Genomic DNA, 20,935 nt, shown 5'->3' on the forward strand with positions numbered 1-20,935 from the left:
ATTTTATTCATTTATGTGAAGACTGCGTTACACAAATGGAGCTTTTGCACGGGACAAATATTCACAGTTTTACACTAGTAGACCTACAGATTGTCCATCACAGAGTTAAAGATGAAGAAGAGTTGAGATGATGTCTCCACAGTGCCACTGCATCCTTCTGGATCCTCACAGCCTGAGAACAGTGTGACAGAATATTTATATTAAACACAGCAAAGTAAATTGATTTTGATTTTATTTTTAATTAATTCATTGTTCTGTCACAAAATAGAGAGAAAAGGCCGCTTCAAATGTCCCAGAGCCCTGTGTCCTCATGAAGACGTGAGGCTCTGGGACATTGAGCCTTGTTATGTTTATTATAGAATTATGCTTATTTCTAACCAGATATTCAAATTGTCTGTGCCACATCATCATTTGAAAAGAATACATGAAGTGCCTCTGCACGTGAATAAGTTTAAGCACACCTAGATGTTTCTCCCCTGCTTCTCCTGCAGGCTGAGCTTCAGCAAGTTGTTGTACTGATGTTCCTCTAAATCCTTCCCAGCATCAGCGGGCCTGAGAGAACAGAAAATACCTTTCAATCAAATAAATCTCTTCTTTTGTTCTGCTTTTAATCTAGTGCTTCATTCACTGACTCACTTGGTTTTCTTCTGCCTTTGGTTGAGCAGGAACTTGATAAAGTTTTTCTGCACCATTGAATCCATGATTTTGCTGAATTCGCTGGCGATGGTAGACTCAGCGTACCTCTTCCTCAGGTTCTGCTCGTCTTCACTGAGAGGCAACAAAGACACAAATATAAAAATCATATTATTTCTTTGACCCTCTTATTCACTATCCTCACACTCAATAGTAGTCAGACCCTGTCATATCTTAAAGACTTAATAGTATCTTATTATTAGTGCTTTGTGATACTGGAAATGTTGGTATCAAGCCGATACAGAGTAAATACAGAGTCAGTGTTGCTGATACCAGTAACACCTTTAAGCTTTTCATGTACTTTGAAGCTGTTTTTGTTTTTAGAGACCTGTAAATCTGCCTGTCTCTAAATCCCTTTGGGTCAGCTTCTGTTGTTTAACTGTGCTGTAGGCTATAAATAAAATAGACGCGACGGTGTCGATCCTCTCGTGCTGGTATCAGTCCAATACCAGTACTAGCACTGGTATGATCGATATTTGGATCAATCTGCCCACCTCTACTTATAATCCAAACAGAGCTCTTCCCTATATATATATACAACCATTTGTGCTTGTGACAAAGTGGCTAGGAGAGAAGTCATTTGCCATTTGTCACTTGTGTATGTTGTTATTCTGTGTTCTGTTATCCTATAGTCTATCATAATGCTTTAATGTAAACACAGCACATGTAACCTTGGCTCTACATACTATCCCGGGTCTGTTTGTGGTAGCATTGGTTATATTCATTTCATCTGTGCAAATGTACTTAAAGCTAAATGTCACTTCATCATTAATTGATTTGAATCTTTCATTTGTTTATGTAGTTTGGTTATACTTACCATTGTGTGTTCCTCTGGACAAGTCCTATGTGTAAAACAGGTATGTGGGAATGGCCGCCCCAGTACTTCCTGGTTTTATAGGATATGATGTCACTGATCATGTCAATTGGGTGTAACCAAATGAAGGGGTGTTTCTTTTGTGTAAAATTGTTTATTTCATTTAAAATAACCCCATGAGTCAGAGTAAGTGAAGAGATTGACTTTTCAAACTGTTTAGTTGGGTGAATGAGTTAAGTGGAAAAATGATTTTATTCCTGTTTCTTTGGACTAGACTGTGTTATTTAGTCTACCCTGTTTTCCCAATGGTGGAGGTTAATGAGATCCAGGTGTGAGTAGAATTTTATATAAAGCAGGTGAAATTTTGACTGAGAGGTTCTTATGTTTTTGTGAAATAATTGTTGAAAGGCAACGCCAGAAAATAAAGAACACTTAAAAGAAACTTGAACAGTCTGCAGATGCTGTCTTCCTATCACCTTCCATGCTGCGTATGTCACGCTACTTCACAGTGCTTAGTAGAAACATAATTATTTTTCTAATATATCTGCAATTCACTTTCTGATCCTTCTGCTGCTCAAACAAGTGAATTTCCCCAGTTTGGGATACACATTCTTCTTCCCCACTGTCACCAAGCTCTGCTCACAGGGGATCGCCTGGTTTTTCTCTAATATTGCAGGATCTTTGTCTCACACTATTTGGCCCCTCGAGGTGACTTTTGTTATTGTTATATTTTTTGGTTATTTGTTCAACCTTTTGATTGCTAAAGTTAAAGAAAATGATGAAAAGATTTTCAGACGTGTAATTCTATCTGACCAAGAGTCAAATCCTCACATCCAAGAAGCAGAGGATTTTCCTTTTTGTACATTTGCTTAATAAGTGGCTCAACTAATCATAAAAATTGTAGTTTTAACCAATTAGCCATTTAACTTGTCTACATCAGCCACATTATTACAGTGTACTGTATTATAGCAGCAGAATATGGACCCTGATAGCTTCCTTGTCATATGATTGTTAGGTTTTCTCCGTTTTTCTTGTATTAATGTGAGGTTTTTACCTTACAATACAAAGCACCTTGAGGAAACTGTTCGTGTGATTTCGCACTATATAAATAAATCTGAACTGATTTTAATTGAATTATCAAAGATATAATAAAATGTGGTATAAAGTACTTATTATTATGTATTTAAGGAGTCACGCTATTATAAATTGTGTTGACATACTGGGGGAAAAATAGTCAGATAAGCACACGGAGAAAAGTTTGGAAGCCATTTAAATAATTATATTCAATTCAAGCTCATTATGCAGATAAAGGGACTTCCTGCTGCACTGAGGCAAGGTTTCCAATCTTTTGTGATTGAAGTACCCCCCACAGTAGCCCATTTCTACCCCACACTGTCACGTTCAGACTGTATTCATTAAAATGTTTAACCCACAAGTCAATTAAAAGTATAAATTCCAATTTAAGATGTTTTTTTATCAGAATATTTTCTAACATTTAAGATTTGTCTTCACAGCTGTGACCTGCCATGCACTATATTGTGATAAATAATCCCCCACTATAAGCCTTTACATTTATTTTCCTCCGCAAACACAAACATATATGAATATTTTTACAATTTTACAATCATATCTTTTTTGCTTTTATTAATCCCAACTTTTACATTTAAAGTCAAGCTAAATAGAGTTTTGCTGTATCTGAATGTTCAGATACAGCAAAAGGTTGAACAAATCACCCCAAAGTTTAATTTATAAGCCTTCAATGTTATAAAATTCTCTAAAATTAAATATATAAAGTAAATGCAAGTAAAAAAGTTTTAAAATCATTGGAAGTTTGAGCAGCCTTGTCTTAAAAATGTTGCCGTTAAATCCAATCATCACTCAGTATGTTCAGAGGAAACAAGCAAGTAAAGCATACAGTGAGACTTACGCCATCTCTTCTGGTTTTGCATGCAGGGCTCCCAGCAGGCAGATGATCAGAAGTTTGAACAACAAAGCCTTCATGATGACCTGAAAGCACAAACAGAGATTGTTGGAGAAAGGTCCACACTTAGTTCAACAACTTTAAGCAACCTGGAGGAAAGGTGAGCATATTCTGCAGCTCAAACCAAGTGTGTGAGCAGTTACATGAAATCCATTCAAGTATATTTTCTCACCTTTGAATAAAACGTCTTTAAAGCAGGCAGAGGGGAAAAATTTCCAGAGAAATTTGTAGACTGCTTACGACGATGTGTTGCTTTCAGAAAATGGGCTTTTATATCGTTTCCACTGAGATAATATGAGCCAAAGCTAGAAAAACAGTTTAGTTCCAACACATTAAGTCATTAATGAAACACATACACACACAGGTGACTACTGATAAAGAGGGACGCAATAAACTTTAAATGGGAACATGCGTGGGCCATTAAACTAATGAAAAAGTGACAATGTGAAAATTAAAGCATGTTGAAAATACGGTGAAGATGTTTGACTGATGCTTATCGTAAAATGAGAAACCTCTGCTCTATGACACTTTCTCCAGAGTAATGACACCTACTGCTCCTCTCACAAAACAGCTTAGCCTCAGCTACTGCAACCCTCACACAGTGACACTGAAATTATAGCTTAAAGAAGACCCATTACTATCATATATAGGGTGGATGCTTTCAAATATTAAGATAGTTAATTCAGTTTCATTTAAATTTTGTTTCTATAATGCCAAATCACAAGAACAGTTGCCTCGAGGCACTTAATATTGTAAGGTACAGATGCTACAATAATACAGAGAAAACAGAAAAAAAACACAAAAATCAGATGATTTCCTGTGAGCAAGCACTTTGGCAACAGTGGGAAGGAAAAACTCCTCTTTAACAGGAAGAAACCTCCAGTAGAACAAGGCTCAGGAAAGGGGCACCCAACAAGTGCGACCGGTTAGGGGTGAGAGGAGGAAGACAGGACAAAGAAACGCTGTGGAAGAGAGCCAGAGATTAATAATAACTAATGCAGAGTGGTGTAAAAGCTGAATTGTGTAGGCAATCATGTGATCATGTGGGTCAAAAACTCAGGCTTCAGAGTACTCTGAAAGCTCTGTTTTAGACATTTTTTCTACTCTTTGCTCTGTATGATGTCCGTTTGCAAAAAGCAGCCTATCTGCTGAAAGGAATTTCTTATGTATTTTATATATTTTAACCTCGAAGTAATAACCTGTCTGTTAGAAACAATTTTTAAAATGGTGTTCAACTGTAATCTATATTTATTTTGTAATTTACATTTAAAATGAATTATTTATTTATTTTTAGTTTTTAACAAAAGACAGTTCTCATGTAAGTCCATAGTGTTTCTATCAGCTCAAATTTGAAAAATAGACGTCCAACCACGGACGTAACACGTTGACCTCTTACGTGACACCAACGTAACACTAGAACACGCCCCTTCAGTCATTGTTTCCGGTTGCTTCACTCGGTTGCATTTTTTAAATATCCAGGGGGACCTTTCAGGCAGCTCTAAAGGGAGTAGTTACTCTTTGACTAAAGCACTTCCAAATAATACAGACTGTGCGTCTATAACGACTCACTTGAAAAATGTTTAACAATGGTCTCGAAATGTCGCCATTTCATTATCTAACGTTGGTTTAATGCATGTATAAATCGTCGTTGTGCTTTCTCGCGCCCCCTACTGGTGCCCTTCCGATGGAAACCTCCAAAACATAAGAAATGGCCATCCAACAAATTACGCATGCGCAGTAGACAGCGCTTTAAAACAAGTCTTGAGGAGGGAACGTGAAGACAGTGGCAGGTGGACTTGAATAATAGTCGATGTAAGCTGAAAACGTATATAAGCGTGTTGGTAAAAAGCAGGTACGTGTGAATTATGAATATCACAATGCGTACGTTACAGCGGGCCCTCTGCGGGCGCGCGGTTTGTCCGTTTAACTAACCGGCTAGCGTTAGCCACCTAGCTAGCTGTTATTGTTTTTTCGTGATTCCGCGAGAACCAAAATGGAGGAGATGGCTGATGCCAGTGTCCTACACAGCCACTCCCGAGTCCTTGTTTGAAGCCTCCACATTGAAATGTCGACCCAGGTGCATTATCTATGGGTCAAATTCCCATCAAACGCACAAGTTTGTTACCAAATCAGCGTGTCTGTGTTTGCACTGCTGTGCTAGTATAGCTTAGCTTCAGTTTTCAAACCCGGCGAGCATTTTTTTTTTTGTAAAATGTGCCCCCAAATCATACACAGTTTAACCGTGTAGTCCTCTTTGTTTTGTCCAACCGTTACAAGTCCGTGTATGTTTTTTACCCCAAGCGCAAAGACTGTGTACTCTATGAAATAAACACACAGGAGGAGCCAGACGGATGAATTTGTCCTTTGTTTTTGCAGGACAGTAGCTTCGAGTTCACATGTGAAGTTGCTGCTGGTTGAATCTCAGGATGAAAAGTCGTCGTTGTGTTCGCCATGACTCTGAGGTCCACGCTGTATCCAAACACGCGATTCAGGCAGCACGCTGATGCTGGGGTCGTCACCATAAGCCCCGTGAGCCTCAAGAGGGAGTCCTGCGACTTTGTTATAGATGTTCAAGACGTGCAGAGGGGCGAGATCCCAATCAAATCAAAGGACTTAGACCAGAAGTACATGACAAGCAAGGTTGCCCTCGCTGCCACTGTTGCAGAGGTAGGAGACACTAAACCTGTGGGGATATTGTCCCCTGTCAGACCAATGGGGGGTGAGGGAACCCCGGTGAAAGGTAAACCCCTCTCTGTTGACAATATGGAAAACCCTCAGATGGCTGTGAACAATAACTCAAAGGATGCCGGTGCTGATGAAAGTGCGAAAGGGGTTGTACCTGGAGTGCTTGGCACCGCATCCATCGAACTCTCGTCTGAGGGTAAGTGGAGGAACATCAGGAAGACCCCTGCCAACCCTCACACTCAAGCCAACTGCCTCCGTCAGATTCTCCTCCTCCAGCTGGACCTCATTGAACAACAGCAACAACAGCTCCAGTCCAAGGACAAGGAGATAGATGAGCTCAAAGCAGACAAAGAGACGGTACGTTAAAGTCTTGGCCCGTCTTAATGTGTTTTCTGTCACTTTTTCCTTCTTTATGCCAGAAATGTTGCTTTTTTCCACACTCATGTCTTCCTTCTTTTGCAGCTGCTTGCACGTATTGAGCGAATGGAGCGCCGCCTTCAGCTCACAAGGAAGGACCCACCCCGTGATAAGCGCCTTTTCCAGCCCTTGGAGCCATGGACCCCTGACAAAGAGGACATGTGGGATCTGGAGCTCGAGAGTCCACAGCCTGACCCAGCCACGCCACTCATCTTCAGTCGGGGTGGCAAAGGTCATAAAAGGTACAATAAACGCCAGCAGAGGCAGCACAAGTGTTTGTTCCTGTTCCACATAATAAAGTGAAAAAATGTTCTGTATAATTTGGTCTATTCAGACTTTGTCCACGTTATTAAAGGAAAATGAGGAAATATTTTTCTGCATACGAAAGACCAAAAAGATTTTAACTGTCCTCTAAAGGGAAATTGCCATTATTTATTTCCTAAATGTCCAGAAATAATGGGGAATTGATACTGTTAGATAAGATGCCGCAGACTTGTTGCCTGCACTGTATGTAGACCACTTGCATTTCCAAATGCCAATTTCCATTTTATGTCTTTCATTTTTAGGAAATCTTGCTTTGGTGATACAAAAGTGCAAAAATCTCGAGGTAAAAGTGCCAAGTTGAGCCCGCAGAAGCCCGAAATTGAGCCTGGCTCTCCTAATCAGAGAGAGCTACGCAGCAAGGAAACCCCAGAGAAGACTGTTCCCGCGAGGGCAGAAAGGGATGGTTTGCTCCCTTGCAAAGAGGAGGCTGAACTGAGCTGCCAGATGGAGGATCTCCCCTTCATGTCAACGACAGAGATGTATCTGTGTTGCTGGAACCAACCTCCTCTGTCCCCCCTGCGTGAGACTTCCCCGAAAAAGGAGGAAGAGGTGGCCAGTGAGTGGACTCCTCATGTAGTACATGATATGCTGATTGTTTGTAAGCCTAACCTATATCCCACCTTCAATCACTTTATCCTTCAAAGTGTCCTGAACAAAATATCTATGAATAAACTCTTCTCCCTGCTTCTGTTCACCTCCTAGTCCCATCTTGGAGGGAAAATATAATAGAGCCGCTGAATGAAGACTCCTCCTTTAATCCCCCTGAGGTGAGAGACGCATCTGAAAAGAAACTTGTACCTACTGAAATGAACTCGCATCAGATCCAAATGAGTTTTTAACTCACAATTCACTTCTGTTTCCCTCAAGCCGCTAGACGACGGCGTGTTTTTGAAACGTCACTCAAAGCTCGAGTTGGATGAGAAGAGGAGGAAAAGGTACCGGTCGCTGACTTAAACTTGGTTTAAGCTTTTAACAAATACATTTCTTGAGTGTTGAGCGGTATGGGTGCTGGAGTAAACTGCAACAACCTGTGTTGGATAAATTTTATCTAAATTTAGATTATTAAATAGTTTTGATGAGCATTTTCAGAGACTTGGTTTAAACTGAGCCCTGGGTTTAAATATTAAAGACCAGAGTATCAATAAACATCAAGGTCTGTTCTGCTCTCATTGTTGAAGAATGCCAACGTATCCCCCACCCCATTTTAATGAATGAAAGCTGAAGGTGTGATATTATCAGCGATGTTGAGCTTTTAATGCTTATATAAATCAAATTAAATAATGACAATCTGCATACCAAAATAGTGATTTCTTTTATGTATTTATTTATTTTTGCCATAATTGAGCAGCCCCACTACCACCTGTCTCTCACTCTTTACTTTTCCTGTCATGTAAACGAATCCTGCGTGTTTCTAGATGGGATATCCAGCGAATCAGAGAGCAGCGCATGTTCCAGCGTCTGCAGCAGCGCATGAACAGGAAGAAAGTTGTCCAGGAGACCGAGCCGGAGTTGTCGTCCTTCTATCCCGACACCGAAGATGGTACATCTTCAGTATTAGAGTATTCTTAAATCAAATCAGGAGATTTTCATTCTTAATTTTAATTCTTAATTCTCTTCCAGTTGAAAGTATAGTGATCACTCCATTCTTGCCTGTGGTTGCATTTGGTCGGCCTCTGCCTAAACTCTCACAACAGTAAGTTAGAAGTCTTTTGTTTTGGGCTTTTCCTTTATTAATATACAAACTGTTAATAATATTGGTGGATTCTCTTTAAATATGGCCAAAGCTTCCAATAATAAGCTCAGCGTATGTACAAGTGCTCTCTGTGAGGTTAAAGCTCAGGCACTACTTTGTTTCTGTGTCAGTAGGGCCATATATCCTTAATATGGTTGTGTGAGCACAGCAGCTCCACTCACCTGCTGTTCAACCTGCCTGTTTGGCTCACATGGTAACAGAAATTTGCCTCTAACTGAACAAACATCATAGCTAAAATCTTTGTGTAGTCTGAGTTTCATTTAAGACAAAACATGAAATGAAGTGAAGGCCATTTTCACAGTCCACCTCTTCCCCCGCTGTATTTCTTCTGTAATTTATTGCAGGCCTGTATTCATTTATAGTCGGGATAAAATGATTTAGATGGAACCTAATGCAGTCCATATTTTTGTTGTCCTTGGACTATCACAGTAGCTTTGATGATTAACAGTTACATATTCTTATTTATCTTATACTGGGCTTTGGTGCAGCCCATCAGTTTGAAACAAGCTCCCTTTGAGCCAGGGGTTAAATAATTATTATAAACAAAACAAACAAACTTTAAATAAATAAATTATATTTTAATAAAGCTGCTAAAGGACACCACTCACCCCACTCCAGTGAAAAATGAACAGACACCAGAGGGTTTAATATTATTATTCAGTGATGGTATGGTGATAAGGCCATTAAGCATCTGTTTTATGTGCAATTTACTCACATATCTCATCTTTTCAACATTTAGTCTCTAATAAATATTGTAGTTTTACCACTATATTGTCTGGCCTTGGTAAACAAAAGGCTTGAAGTTTTAGTATACGCTGATGCTTTTATAAGAACCTGAAGCTGTTTTTAATATCAGCATCTGTCATTGTAACTCTGTGTGTGTAGCATATATATGATATAAAATGAGAAAAAGCAGCAGGAGCATTCCAGTTATTTTCACTTGTCTTTACTCTTGAACTGAGGGTCGACTGTCTGTTTTCTCTCCAGGAACTTTGAGCTGCCTTGGCTGGATGACCGCAGCCGGTGCCGCATTGAGGTTCCCAAGAAACACACGCCTCACCGGACCTGCAGGAAGTGAAGCCCTTAAAAAAAACAGCAGCAGTGGTGGGAGAAGAAGATGATTATGATGATGCTCCACACCCAGATTAAAAAAACAAAACAAAAAAATTTGCCGGTGTGGCAGGGAGTCGCATCACTAGTCGCTTTGTTTAACTGTCACTGTTGCTTTTGCTCTCCTGAGTTTTGGTAAAGGATGGACGATATCTGCAGGGCAGGGTGTCCTTGATGTTTTCGGTCTCTTAAAAGAGAGGCTGAGCCCTCCATGCCAGAAGATTACAGCCCCCAAGTCAGCAGCTGTTCATATTTACACATTTACCAGGAGTTACATGCATGTCCTGATACTTTTTTGGTGGATCTGCACCACAGACGTAAAAAAGACCCGTAGACTTAATCAAACAGATGTGGTGTTTCTGTCCTGTTATATGGGGTCGGTAGTATTAAGGGACAAGCTGAGGAGCTCTAATCTTTGTGCATACGTGTAGAGGGAACGATTTAAAGCCACTTTGACTGAAAATAGAGCTTCGCGAGCAATGCAGCTGCATCCTTTTCGCTTTGGGTCGTGTCACCGCGCCTGTTCTCCCCGCATCAATGTCGTGCTGTGTATTGCCTATATCGATTGCACACGACTGCATTAAGATTTTATCGATGTTAGGTGTGATTATTGGGAGTTTTGAGCCAGCATGATTTCATATATATGCATATATATATAAAATAATCGAGCCAATCCAGTGTAAAGTGAAAAATGTAAACAATCAGATGATTGGGTTTGAGAACAAAGGTACAGGAAATTATTCGGGTGGTAAACTTGGCGTCGAATTCAGTGACCTGTCCCCTTTTTTTGTTGTTGTTGTTTTGTTTTTTGTTTTTTTTGGTTGGTTTTTTTTTTTTTTTGGTTTCTGTTAATTCCTTTTTTATGTGAGATGCATGGACTCTCTTTAGCTGTTTCCAAATGATAAAAAATAAAAAGGTATTAGCATGGCTTTGCCCCAAAATGGAGAATAATCTCTGCTTATTGGGCTACAAAAATACTGTCTTGAAAGCATGACCTTTGGCCGCTCAGTTCGGCCGATCTGATAATAACAAAGTTTGATTTTTGATCCTGATTTTTCTCTTTTGTTTCCAATCAAAAAAAATAGCTTGTGTCCAGTAAATATACGATTTAGGTGTACGCATCAGACTCCTGACGTTCACGGGAGCCGTTTTAGAAAATGAAGCTTTCTAGCTGTAGTCTGTGCGCGCTCTTTAACACGCTGCCAGTTAATCTCTCCCTCTGCGAGTTCATCTCAGTCACAGTCGCAGTGTTTGGTTTCTGCAGCTTTTCCTCTTCGCTGTGTTCACTCAGCCTCTTCTACATTTGATGCAACAGCTTTCTGCAGCTTCAATACTTTCAGCTGCTCAGTGTGCACCTGCATATGCGGCACATTCTGGAAATACAAAGTCAGTTTTTGTTTTGTTTTGTTTTTCCTGTTGTTTTTCTGTACATAGCTTTCAGAAACAAATGTACATAAAACATCGCTGTTATTTTTTTATTATTTAATGTTGGAAGTGTTGAGTACATCAATATCGTTCTATGATTGTAAGTTGACAAATTGACAGTTTTGAAAGTAAAACTTTTTTTGGAATAAAATGAATATGTCTATCATATGTGGATGTGGTTATTTGATAGGGAAGTGGGTACAGATGTACACTAGGAGGTTGTTTATGAAAAATACATAAAGCTATTTTTTCCATACATAGCACAAAAACTTTAGATTTAACTGTGTACAACTTCAGCCTCATCTCCTTTATCTGTGCCTGTGATCCTGATGACTGGAGTAGAGAGGAAGTATAACTGAAAATTTCCAGGTGTTAACAGGTCATTAACAAGCTCCTCCCATGTAGTTTTGGGCTGTTCGTTCTCATGATCATCCCACCCCTTGGCTGGTCGTTTTACTGCACCAGCAGTGTGTTTGGGATGATTGTCATGCTTACAAATGAAGCTGTTCTAGATGATATTGCATGGATCAAAAAATGACCGTACTTTTCTTAATTCCATCAATTTTCACAAGATCTATAACGCCACTGTCTGAAATTCATCCCCAGATGACTGTAGACTCACAGTTGTACCTCACTCTGGACTAAAACTTCAGATATTTAAAATCGCTCTGTTAGACGACCTGCTGATTTTGAGCCCAGTTCTTGTGTAATCTGCCTTTTCTCCCTTGGAGTAGATGGATCAACTGAAGGGTCAGATTCATCTCTCAGGTCCGGCATCAGGTGGATTTTTCCCTTTATCTGACAGATATTTTTAGGCCTTCCACTTCATCTTTTGTGCGCCACTTGTCCACTTTCCTCATTGTTCTTACAGACACGGTGCACACCATGCCCAGATATGCCAGGTTTTCAGCTGGTAGCTCTTTGGGAATCACCTTGTTGGTATAAAATTTTCTATCACTCAAACTGTTGTTTCTGGCACTTTGTAGATTCAACTAAAGAAATGGGACCAAAGTCTTTGATCTTATGACTGCTAGTAACAAAGTACCTAAATATACAACTTAAAACCGGTTCTTTGTTGTGTGTTTTGTGTAAACACTGAATCAGGAGACTTTTTTTTATGCTTGCATGGTTCATAGGTCAGTGTTAAGTGGGTGAACATAGGAAGAAACATTCCTCTGCAATTGATCAGGTACAAGGACCGGATGGAAAATGAGTGAAAAAGCAGCCAATGTCCAAAACTTTAAAAGACACCGAGAAAGGCCTGGAGAACTGGTGCTGAAGAACACCTTAAAAAAATACTGGCAACCACCAGTGCCGCCTCTCAATGTCCCAGCAGACACACTTATAGTATCAGTTTCAAAATCCTACATTGCCTTGTTCTCAGGTTATCACATTCACATGATTTTCAGAAAGCTTTTTCTGTCCTTGCCATCAAGCTCAGTGAGATTCGAACTTGTCCAAGATTTGTAGTAGATGCACCTGTGGTATCAATTTGAAAATCCTAAGTGACTTCCTTCTCGAGTTATCGCCTTCACAAATTAAGGTGACGCACATACCCCATCAGCCTTTTATGGCTGAGGAAAATATAAAGAAATGATGCGTGGCTCAAGACTACAGACTTCTTCTCAGTTCTCTAAACTAACTACACATATTCATAGAACCTTAGTAGCAGATATTGAAAGCCTATCTCAAGCAGTTTTTCAGAAAACTGAATAATTGAAATAAACGAATAAGAGCTGTGATTTAATTCACATTAAGAAGTTTATCTTTCCCCTGGAATTTTGTCTGAGATGTTCAGGTAGAATCTGCTAAAAAAATAACACTCTGATCACACAGCCAGTTATTTAAATCTGGAAAAAATGTTTATTGAATAGAGAAAAAAAACAGGACAGTTTGTCAAAAATAAACACCACTGACTCTTTATTAACATTTTGGTGAAATAAATCTTAAGAGTGCCAAGTCAGCTGACCTCACCTTTCTTTCCAAATATAATCTGTAAAATCTGTGAATGCAGCTGCAAAAGATGCCGATATTTCAACTTCCTGCACAGCATCTTCAGGTAAACCCTGACAAACCGCAGATTCCATCTACTAAACAATCAAAAAAAAAAAAAAGGCTACAAGTGTATTATTATTATGATGATTATGGTGATACAAACACCAAAACAGCCTCATGTACAAAAAAAAAAAAAGAGAAAAACTTCACGTCACCCATATAAATTGTCGTTTTCTGTGATATTACCAGCTTTCGTTTGGATTTCCTTAAACATTTTTATAATTAGTGTTAATTTAATTTGTGAAAACGTCATGCCTGGAGGAGTTAGTATTTACAGACTGTGACATAAAGTCAGCTTGTGTCATTTGGCAAAGTCGTAAATGAGGCAACAATTTGCCAAACCTATGAAGGATAATGACCCTTTTGCATTTTTTTTTTTGGATAAAATACATATTACACATAATGAGAAAACACCTCAAACAGAAAGCCATACACCTTTGTCATACACCCCAGCTCTGCTGCAACAAACCAGCGTACCGCTGGCTCTACTTCCAATAGAATCTAGACACAGAGATTCGAGTATGTTTGTATTAAAGGCTTCGCCACAGCGCTCAATCTCTCCGAAGGTTATTCAGACGCTCCTCCAGGTCTGCGTCTGCGTCGGCCAGGGTCGCCTGAGGCTCCGCCTTCTTCCCTCCTGCTACCGACAGGCTTCCGCCAGTGCTCGGCAAGCCTGAAATAAGCACAGGGCGTTAAAAGAAAATATCCAGAGAGTCAAAGAAAAAAACGTAAAAGGGTTTTTTTTTCTTACTTGACAGTTCATCGGACAGGTTCAGACCCAGCTCGTCCAGCACTTGGGACACAATGGCGTCGCTGTGTAGGAAGCACAGACATGGAGGGTAAATCAGAAGTCTGCCGGTCGTTTTGATATTGGGTGCCAGATAAACTTGATTTGATTTTAAAGAAGACTGTTTAATAAATCATCTAATCAAATCAAAGGGTAGCAGGGCCACCACAGAGGGTATCTCACTACTGTCAATAAAAAACAAACAAACAAACAAAACTTTAAAAAAAAAAATACAATAAAAAAGTGTTCTAGATCCCAAACACACCAGATCTGTGATCACTTTTAGCTCATATTTGTCTTTTGTCCGTAAGTGTGTTCTGTTGTATATCTGTCAGCTTCGTTTCATGCTACCTGTCGGGGCGGGCGCTACGGATGTAAATTAGCAGCTAAATTGCTTATTGTAGCTTCACTTTTACACAGCTGCGAAAGATGATGGGAAATATGATGAAATTAAAAGATGTAAAGGTTCTACTTCCACATAATTTATCTTATATTTTGATTTAAATGCTGTACTATACTGCTGTTGATATACTAGCACCCTTCTTTTAAACTGTCTATTCCAAATGATAGCTGTCCAATATTACACTTTTCTCATATTTTATTAGTTTTGTTTTTAATGTTTTAAAAATTTAAGAAAGATCACAACTACAGGAGCTTCCTGGCCTTGGAAATCCATTGTCAGGAAGCTCCACGCCCACAGTTTATGTGCTGATGTTAATGCTAGAGGAAGTTTGGAGCTCTACAGTTATGAACTCAGCAGAACGTTGGCAACTTCTAGACCCGCTCTGTAGCTTCATTTTTTGGTTGAGTTGCTGTGGTTCCTAAACACATGACTTGGTGCCATGCTGGCATCCTATTACAGTACCACGCTGGAAATCATTGAGCTCTTTGTTTCACAAATATTTGTAAAAATAAATCACAGGCTTGGTGATTGATTTATACACCTGTGGCATTGAGACTGAAAACACCTGAGATCCAAGATTAAGAGACTGAACAGCTCAGTACTTTGTTCTGATCATGTTCCAATGCGCTGAGAATCCCTCACCTCTCCTCCTCATCATCCTCGTCTCCCATGGCGTCGTCGATGGCGTCGTTCATCATCTCTTCCTTCATGTCCATGATTTCACTCTGTCGCTCAAACTCCATCATGATCTTTTGGATCTGAGGCAGTTTCAGCTGTGGGGATGGGATGAATAAATGAGAGTCTGTCAGCACGTTGAGCACGGTGCATTACTATTTTTTAAAAGCTGGATCACAGAATGTTTGCTGGTTATCGGACCTGTCTGTTCATGGTGGCCATGGCTTTGGTGACGCCTTTCATCGCCTGCGCCATACTGTTGTTGGACTTCAGTGTCTGTATCTTCAGGCTGACTGCCTGAATGTTGGCTTTCATCATGATGAACTTCTTAACGTAGCGCCTAGTGCGCACTAAGTCTTTGGCCATGATCTTGACGGCATCCTGCAAAGACCGAAACGATAAAATCACTGTGAACATTCTTCCGGTACAAACGAAACTCTGCTCACAAGCCCCACGGCCTCACCATTTGTCCCTGTTTGGCCATTTTCTTTATGTCAGCGATGATCTTCTTCTCCTGCTGCTCCAGCTTCATTCGCTCCCGGTCCAGTTCTCGCATGGCTCGGTTGAGTGCCCGCTGATTCTGCCTCAGCATCTCCTCCGGAGTCTTCCTCCTTCCAAACAGGAAATCCATCTGGATGCGGATATAAGCAGAGGATCAAATTTGGTCAAACAAATATCACTTATGGCTCCTTTTTTATATTCCTGCAGTCCTCTGGGATCAGTAGCCATATGATGTGGCGATTGAGTAAGAAACAACAGGAACCATTAAAAGTACCCTCTACCTTCAGTGAGATTAATCTATCTATCTATCTATCTATCTATCTATCTATCTATCTGTTGATCAACAGGTAACAGTCTTCCACAAAACAAAAAATGTCAAGGATTTCCCTTCTTCTCTGATGATCTTCTCTGTCACACATGGAGTTAAAATAAATGCATGTGGGTCAAGGTAACAAAAACAGGTGACAAAAACAAAAGATTAATAAAAATTTAAAATTAGAACAGGGAAATATAAAAGTAACTAAAATTTTGATAAACGCAGACTGAAATTACATGAAAATATGGACAATGGAGTCTGCAGTCTTAGTCTCGGTGAGCCTGGTGAGGCTTTGTTCCACATTTCCTGAGACCTGAGATGACCACATGACTATGAATCAGCTCCCTTCACAAACTCCTGTGTTTATATTGTGGTGTCTATTCTGATCACCAGTCCCCCCCACCCCACCCCACCCCTAAGTAAATATATAAATAATTAAAATTAAAAATACTAAAACTTACACCAATACCAGTGGACATTAATGGTTATTTTAAGCCTGAAATATCAGACATCATAATCCTGACTCAAACCTGAGCTCACTGCATCGGCTTACAAACACATTATTAATTATTAAAATTGCTTTTCATCATTACTGTGTCAATAAATTGATAAATAAATGCCTGACATTTGGTCATTTGGTGGATGTGAGAATACGAGATGGGGGGTTTCTATTTGAACTTCTCTGCCTTCCTTACAAATAAAACCCCAACTCTAAACGAACTTACAGCGACATCTTCTACACATATAAACGTGTTTCTAAAGCCGTCTCAGGCTGTCACGAGCCCCTGTTTACTGCACGGTTACTCAGCAGTCAGTTATGTGACCAAAGGCCTGAAGTCTAAATCCAGCCTTGTTTAGCTCGGTTGTTCTCCCCCTCTGGCAGGGCGACAAAAACCAACAGGTAACCCCACCACAGCGTGAGGCCGGCGGTTAAATCTCACCGTGTGCGGCGGAGACGGGGGTCCAGACGGCGAATACGGCGCGAAGAGGCGTCAGCTCCGACTTCTGCTCGAAACAAATTTAAACGATTATTTGTTTTCTTTCCTACGCTTCCGTGTTGCTAGACTTCTACTTCCCGGAAATTACGCCATCGCGCACACCCAGGCAGACGTCAGTTTTACCATGGCGTCACATTTGTCACGTGCCTACAGTCGACACCGAGGAAGACAGACAGGCATTTCAAAATAAAAGCTAGAGCTAGAGTGCTATAAAAGCTAGCTAAAAAAGATAGCTACAAGCTATTGTTATTTATTTAATTTTTTTTTTTTTTTGCGTTTAACTTAATTCTTAACAAAGGAAGCTGTAACAAGCTGTAACAAAGGAATCTTACAGCTATACAGTGCTGTGGAAAAGCTATTGGCCCCACCCTAATTCTTTCTTTTTGATTTTTGTCTTTTTTAAAATATTTGTCACAGTTGGGAAGTTGGGAAATAAAACATATAGAAAAATATACTGATTAAAATTAAAGCAAAGCAAAACATGCAATAACGATAAAATTATACAAATAAAACCAAATAGATAATACAACAGAAAAGTAATTAAATAACAGGTTATCCATAGAAATAGGCGTTTAATGACCAGTACGAAAATGAAACTAAATATTACAACAGCAACAAAAGTACATGTCAGACTTGACCCCGTAAGAAAAATGTTATTTATGCGAAATGTATTATTTTAATTCCATACACTTCCAGCTTTGGGTGACGCCTGTCATCAGACTAGCAGTCTCAGGCTTTTATTTTGTAGGGTAAATGACTCCACGTCAGGTCATAATATCCGCTGCTTGCTGAGACTGGATTGCACATGTGCGTAAAGGCTACAAGCATGTCTGCTGAGATAGGAAGTTGGTTCTTTAGCTCCTCGTGATAGATTATCGGTGAAGGTCTCTGACACATCTGTGGATTGATGGACTTCTCGGGAAGCTGATTCGAGTTTCTCCAGTGCAGAGGCTGCCCCTTGTATAAATATGGCTGGATTTATTGCAAATCAGCACAGGTTGCTGCTTGTATTGAACAGAAGATTTCACGCATCAGCCTCCCGGGTTGCCTTTTACCACGTAACAGCTTCACACCTGAGCCCAAAGGACAGCAAGGTCAGCCCTGTAGCGAGGGGGCGCTCCAGGGTCCAGCAGAAGCCTGCAGAAAGGCAGGAGCATGAGGGGTCAACTCAGAGAAAAGTGTTTAAAAGTGAGATCTCACTGCTGCAGAAGCAGATGAGGGGAGATGACTTCAGAGTGTCACCTGAACTCAGGAAACTGTGCCTGGAAGATTTCCCTGCAGAGAGGGAGAGGCAGGTGAAGCAGAAACCTGCACCTGAAGCCAAATCTAAGGACTGCGAGGTTGTTTTTGGCGTTGCTCCCTGCTTCTTGGCTCTCACTCAGGGAAGGAGGAGGGTCCGTAAGCTGTTTGTAAAAGATGGCGAGGCCTCTCACAGGGCGTCTGTGTTGAAGGTGTGCGAGGAAGCTCATCTGCGAGGAGTTCGAGTCCATCGGGTCAGCAGGAAGGAGCTGGACAAGATGTCCAATGGGGGAGTCCATCAGGGAGTGTGCCTGCTTGCCAGTCCCCTGAGCTACCTCACCGAGGACTCTGCACCCAGCAGGAAAGATGCCCCACTGTGGCTCGTTCTGGAGAGAATCCACGACCCCATGAACCTCGGCGCCATCCTGCGCTCTGCTTATTTCCTCGGGGTGGACAGAGTCGCCAGCAGTCTTCGCTACACCTGCCCGCTGTCTCCAGTGGTCAGCAAGGCGAGCTCGGGGATTATGGAGGTGATGGGGGTGTATGGATATGAAAACCTTGCAGAGATGTTGAAGCTGAAGATGGAGCAGGGCTGGCAGGTGGTTGGCACAGTGGGACAGGAAGCAGAAGTGTCTCAGATGCCCATCACCAAGTGTTCAGACTTTAAAATGACCAAACCCACGTTGCTGCTGATGGGAGGAGAGGGAGAAGGACTCTCCAAGGAGCTGCTCTCCACATGTCAGACACTTCTCACCATCCCAGCGGGCAGGGAGCTGGTGCCTGGCATTGAGTCTCTCAACGTTTCTGTAGCCACAGGCATCCTGCTGCACTCTTTGCTGTCCTCCAGGAGCTCGACCACATGACAGCCACCTCAAATAGCCTCCCAAATGAAGATGCAAGGTCACTGACAACACAACCAACCACAGGAATAAATAGTTCAGTGTAATCTTGAGTACAAATTCATAGAAGACCAAACCAGAGCCCTCATACTCTTCTCTGCTGTTGTGTCTAAAAACTACTATTCCTGAAAATGGGACTGAGTAGCATTTGCTGGAAACAAAAAACACAACCCACCTGTTTCAAGAAGTTACGTAGCCTTTAAAATAAATACACATTATTTATTTATTGCCTATTTTCGAGATTGATGTTGTCAGTGGAAACCAACAGGCTCTGAGCCGAGTCTTACAGATCTGCGTGATTGTTTCCTGGGATTTTCTCTGCTATCTGTTATTTGGCATTGATGTTATTTGATACTTGTTACTTGATATCAATGTTTTAAGTTATCTTACTGTGTAATTTGTATCTTTGTACAGCACTTTAGCCAACACTACTGTTGTAATTAAATGTGCTATATAAATAAACGAAACATAGGTAAACGTCCACATTTTCAAACCTTATCCATGTGTGTTTTGATTCAGTACCGGAGTACAGGAGTACATCCTGGTCGCCCAGCATCAGGACTGTGTAGTGTCTATTATTTTTATGTCTTTTGCTCACATTTTAAGGTAGGTTTCTGTATAATCAAACATGGATTTGGGTACGCCAAAGTTTCAAGGTGCAAAATGTCCTCCACATGTCAGTTTGAGGAACTTTTGATTGCACAATTGAAGCATGAGGACCAAGCGTGACAGCTACACTTTTACTGTGTTTTGCTCCACACAAGGTTTCTTTTATCCCCCTCACAAATGTTGCTGTCGTCCTCACAGACCCTTGGTTGTGTGTTGATACAGTAAATCTAATTATGATTTTCTGCATTTGCAAAAAATTATTTGGTAACACAGTGTTTCTTGTTTAAGTTTTGGTCCTCCTCCAGAGGCCTGGATGTTTGAGGATTTGATGGTTCGGCTGCACCTTCCTGAACAGAGACCTCTGATGTTGTTCCCAGAGACTGTTGGAGCCATGATTCCAGCTCCTGTTACCAGTGGGACGCTTTGATTTTACCTTCCAGTTGTTCCTTGAGCCACTGGGAATTCTTGATTATCTCATATCCCTTCTATCTAATGCTACTGTCAGCTGCTATTGCCAAATCTATCACAGCTGCTGTCTTCTGCTCTTTTGCAATCACCGCTATCTCTGATTGGTTGACCAGCAGCTGCTTGTGTATCCCACAAGATTCTCATCCACCTCAGAGGTGTCTCCAATCACAACAGATAGGTTCCAACCCCTACCCGCTACTTCAGTCAACTGATTTTCTCTTAATTTTCTCTTTATCTGCTGTCTTTTGTCTTCGCCTTACACGTTATTTATTGTACACATGTTGACCCTTGACCAAAGAAAATAAACACCTATGGAATTAAGTGACACCATAATGACTCGTGTGCATTTACTGCCCCAGTACACCATGACAATGAGTAGACATGCACAGTAGGAGGACCTCGCCTAAGTGGAATGCAGCCCTGATTAATAAACCAGTGCTTTTCCTGCTGAGACATGCCGACTGTCCGCTGAGGAAAGAAGACTGCGGTTACGCTTCACATCAAACACTACGTGTCCAAAGGTTTGTGAACATGTGATCACAGCAGCGGGGAATTTATCAGTCACAAGACCATCAGTGACGTGCAGCACTGATACTGGCTGATAAGGTGTCGATCACATCTGCTGCTTTAGTTTATCTTGGAGGCATGAATGAGGGTGACGTCAGGGCTCCATGCAAGCTTGTCAGGTTCTTCCTCACCAAACTTGTATTTTATTTTATTTTTTACCTTGCCTTGCTTGGCATCATTCTTTTCAGCACAACCTCACGTGTCTGAATTTACAGT

General features: G+C 40.8%; 4 protein-coding genes across 5 annotated transcripts; 2 read left to right on the forward strand and 2 right to left on the reverse strand.

Moving 5' to 3' along the window:
* Nucleotides 1–43: 43 nt before the first annotated feature.
* On the reverse strand, nucleotides 44–5,198 carry gip (gastric inhibitory polypeptide). Its single transcript, XM_035908853.2, has 6 exons — nucleotides 5,058–5,198; nucleotides 3,661–3,793; nucleotides 3,435–3,514; nucleotides 637–768; nucleotides 462–552; nucleotides 44–172 (listed from the first exon to the last, which is right to left on the reverse strand). The coding sequence occupies exons 3-5, from the start codon at nucleotides 3,506–3,508 to the stop codon at nucleotides 462–464; spliced, it is 297 nt and encodes a 98-aa protein (XP_035764746.2). The 5' UTR covers nucleotides 3,509–3,514; nucleotides 3,661–3,793; nucleotides 5,058–5,198; the 3' UTR covers nucleotides 44–172.
* Nucleotides 4,909–11,368, forward strand: msl1b (MSL complex subunit 1b). 2 transcript variants are annotated; one of them, XM_006793190.3, is made up of 9 exons: nucleotides 4,909–5,340; nucleotides 5,865–6,530; nucleotides 6,636–6,832; nucleotides 7,157–7,512; nucleotides 7,617–7,681; nucleotides 7,782–7,849; nucleotides 8,330–8,454; nucleotides 8,535–8,607; nucleotides 9,655–11,368. In XM_006793190.3, the coding sequence occupies exons 2-9, from the start codon at nucleotides 5,940–5,942 to the stop codon at nucleotides 9,743–9,745; spliced, it is 1,566 nt and encodes a 521-aa protein (XP_006793253.1). In that variant the 5' UTR covers nucleotides 4,909–5,340; nucleotides 5,865–5,939; the 3' UTR covers nucleotides 9,746–11,368. The 2 variants fall into 2 exon arrangements, with proteins under 2 accessions (XP_006793253.1, XP_006793255.1); XM_006793192.3 differs by having other exon boundaries at nucleotides 7,157–7,470.
* Nucleotides 11,369–13,042: 1,674 nt separating this feature from the next.
* Nucleotides 13,043–17,043, reverse strand: chmp2a (charged multivesicular body protein 2A). The gene is made up of 6 exons (XM_006793193.3): nucleotides 16,881–17,043; nucleotides 15,586–15,753; nucleotides 15,324–15,503; nucleotides 15,090–15,220; nucleotides 14,009–14,070; nucleotides 13,043–13,930 (listed from the first exon to the last, which is right to left on the reverse strand). The coding sequence occupies exons 2-6, from the start codon at nucleotides 15,751–15,753 to the stop codon at nucleotides 13,809–13,811; spliced, it is 663 nt and encodes a 220-aa protein (XP_006793256.1). The 5' UTR covers nucleotides 16,881–17,043; the 3' UTR covers nucleotides 13,043–13,808.
* A 693-nt stretch (nucleotides 17,044–17,736) lies between these two features.
* mrm1 (mitochondrial rRNA methyltransferase 1 homolog (S. cerevisiae)) lies at nucleotides 17,737–20,459 on the forward strand. The gene has a single exon (XM_006793194.3). The coding sequence runs from the start codon at nucleotides 17,906–17,908 to the stop codon at nucleotides 19,037–19,039; it is 1,134 nt and encodes a 377-aa protein (XP_006793257.2). The 5' UTR covers nucleotides 17,737–17,905; the 3' UTR covers nucleotides 19,040–20,459.
* The last annotated feature ends 476 nt before the right edge of the window (nucleotides 20,460–20,935 follow it).

The sequence above is a fragment of the Neolamprologus brichardi genome, chromosome 8 (genome assembly GCF_056152115.1).
Source record: "Neolamprologus brichardi isolate AB-2024 chromosome 8, ASM5615211v1, whole genome shotgun sequence".
In the NCBI taxonomy this organism is placed as follows: Eukaryota; Metazoa; Chordata; class Actinopteri; order Cichliformes; family Cichlidae; genus Neolamprologus; species Neolamprologus brichardi.

Excerpts from the sequence above, each read along its gene's own strand:
- gip (XM_035908853.2), bottom strand. The coding sequence starts at position 3,508 with ATGAAGGCTTTGTTGTTCAAACTTCTGATCATCTGCCTGCTGGGAGCC. Across the intron at positions 769-3,434 it reads GCAAAACCAGAAGAGATGGC|TGAAGACGAGCAGAACCTGA; the intron begins GTAAGTCTCACT and ends GTTGCCTCTCAG. Across the intron at positions 553-636 it reads CAAAGGCAGAAGAAAACCAA|GCCCGCTGATGCTGGGAAGG; the intron begins GTGAGTCAGTGA and ends CTGTTCTCTCAG.
- msl1b (XM_006793190.3), top strand. The coding sequence starts at position 5,940 with ATGACTCTGAGGTCCACGCTGTATCCAAACACGCGATTCAGGCAGCAC. Across the intron at positions 6,833-7,156 it reads GGTGGCAAAGGTCATAAAAG|GAAATCTTGCTTTGGTGATA; the intron begins GTACAATAAACG and ends TTTCATTTTTAG. Across the intron at positions 8,608-9,654 it reads CTGCCTAAACTCTCACAACA|GAACTTTGAGCTGCCTTGGC; the intron begins GTAAGTTAGAAG and ends TTTTCTCTCCAG.
- chmp2a (XM_006793193.3), bottom strand. The coding sequence starts at position 15,753 with ATGGATTTCCTGTTTGGAAGGAGGAAGACTCCGGAGGAGATGCTGAGG. Across the intron at positions 14,071-15,089 it reads GAGGATGATGAGGAGGAGAG|CGACGCCATTGTGTCCCAAG; the intron begins GTGAGGGATTCT and ends CTTCCTACACAG. Across the intron at positions 13,931-14,008 it reads CCTGTCCGATGAACTGTCAA|GCTTGCCGAGCACTGGCGGA; the intron begins GTAAGAAAAAAA and ends TGCTTATTTCAG.
- mrm1 (XM_006793194.3), top strand. The coding sequence starts at position 17,906 with ATGGCTGGATTTATTGCAAATCAGCACAGGTTGCTGCTTGTATTGAAC.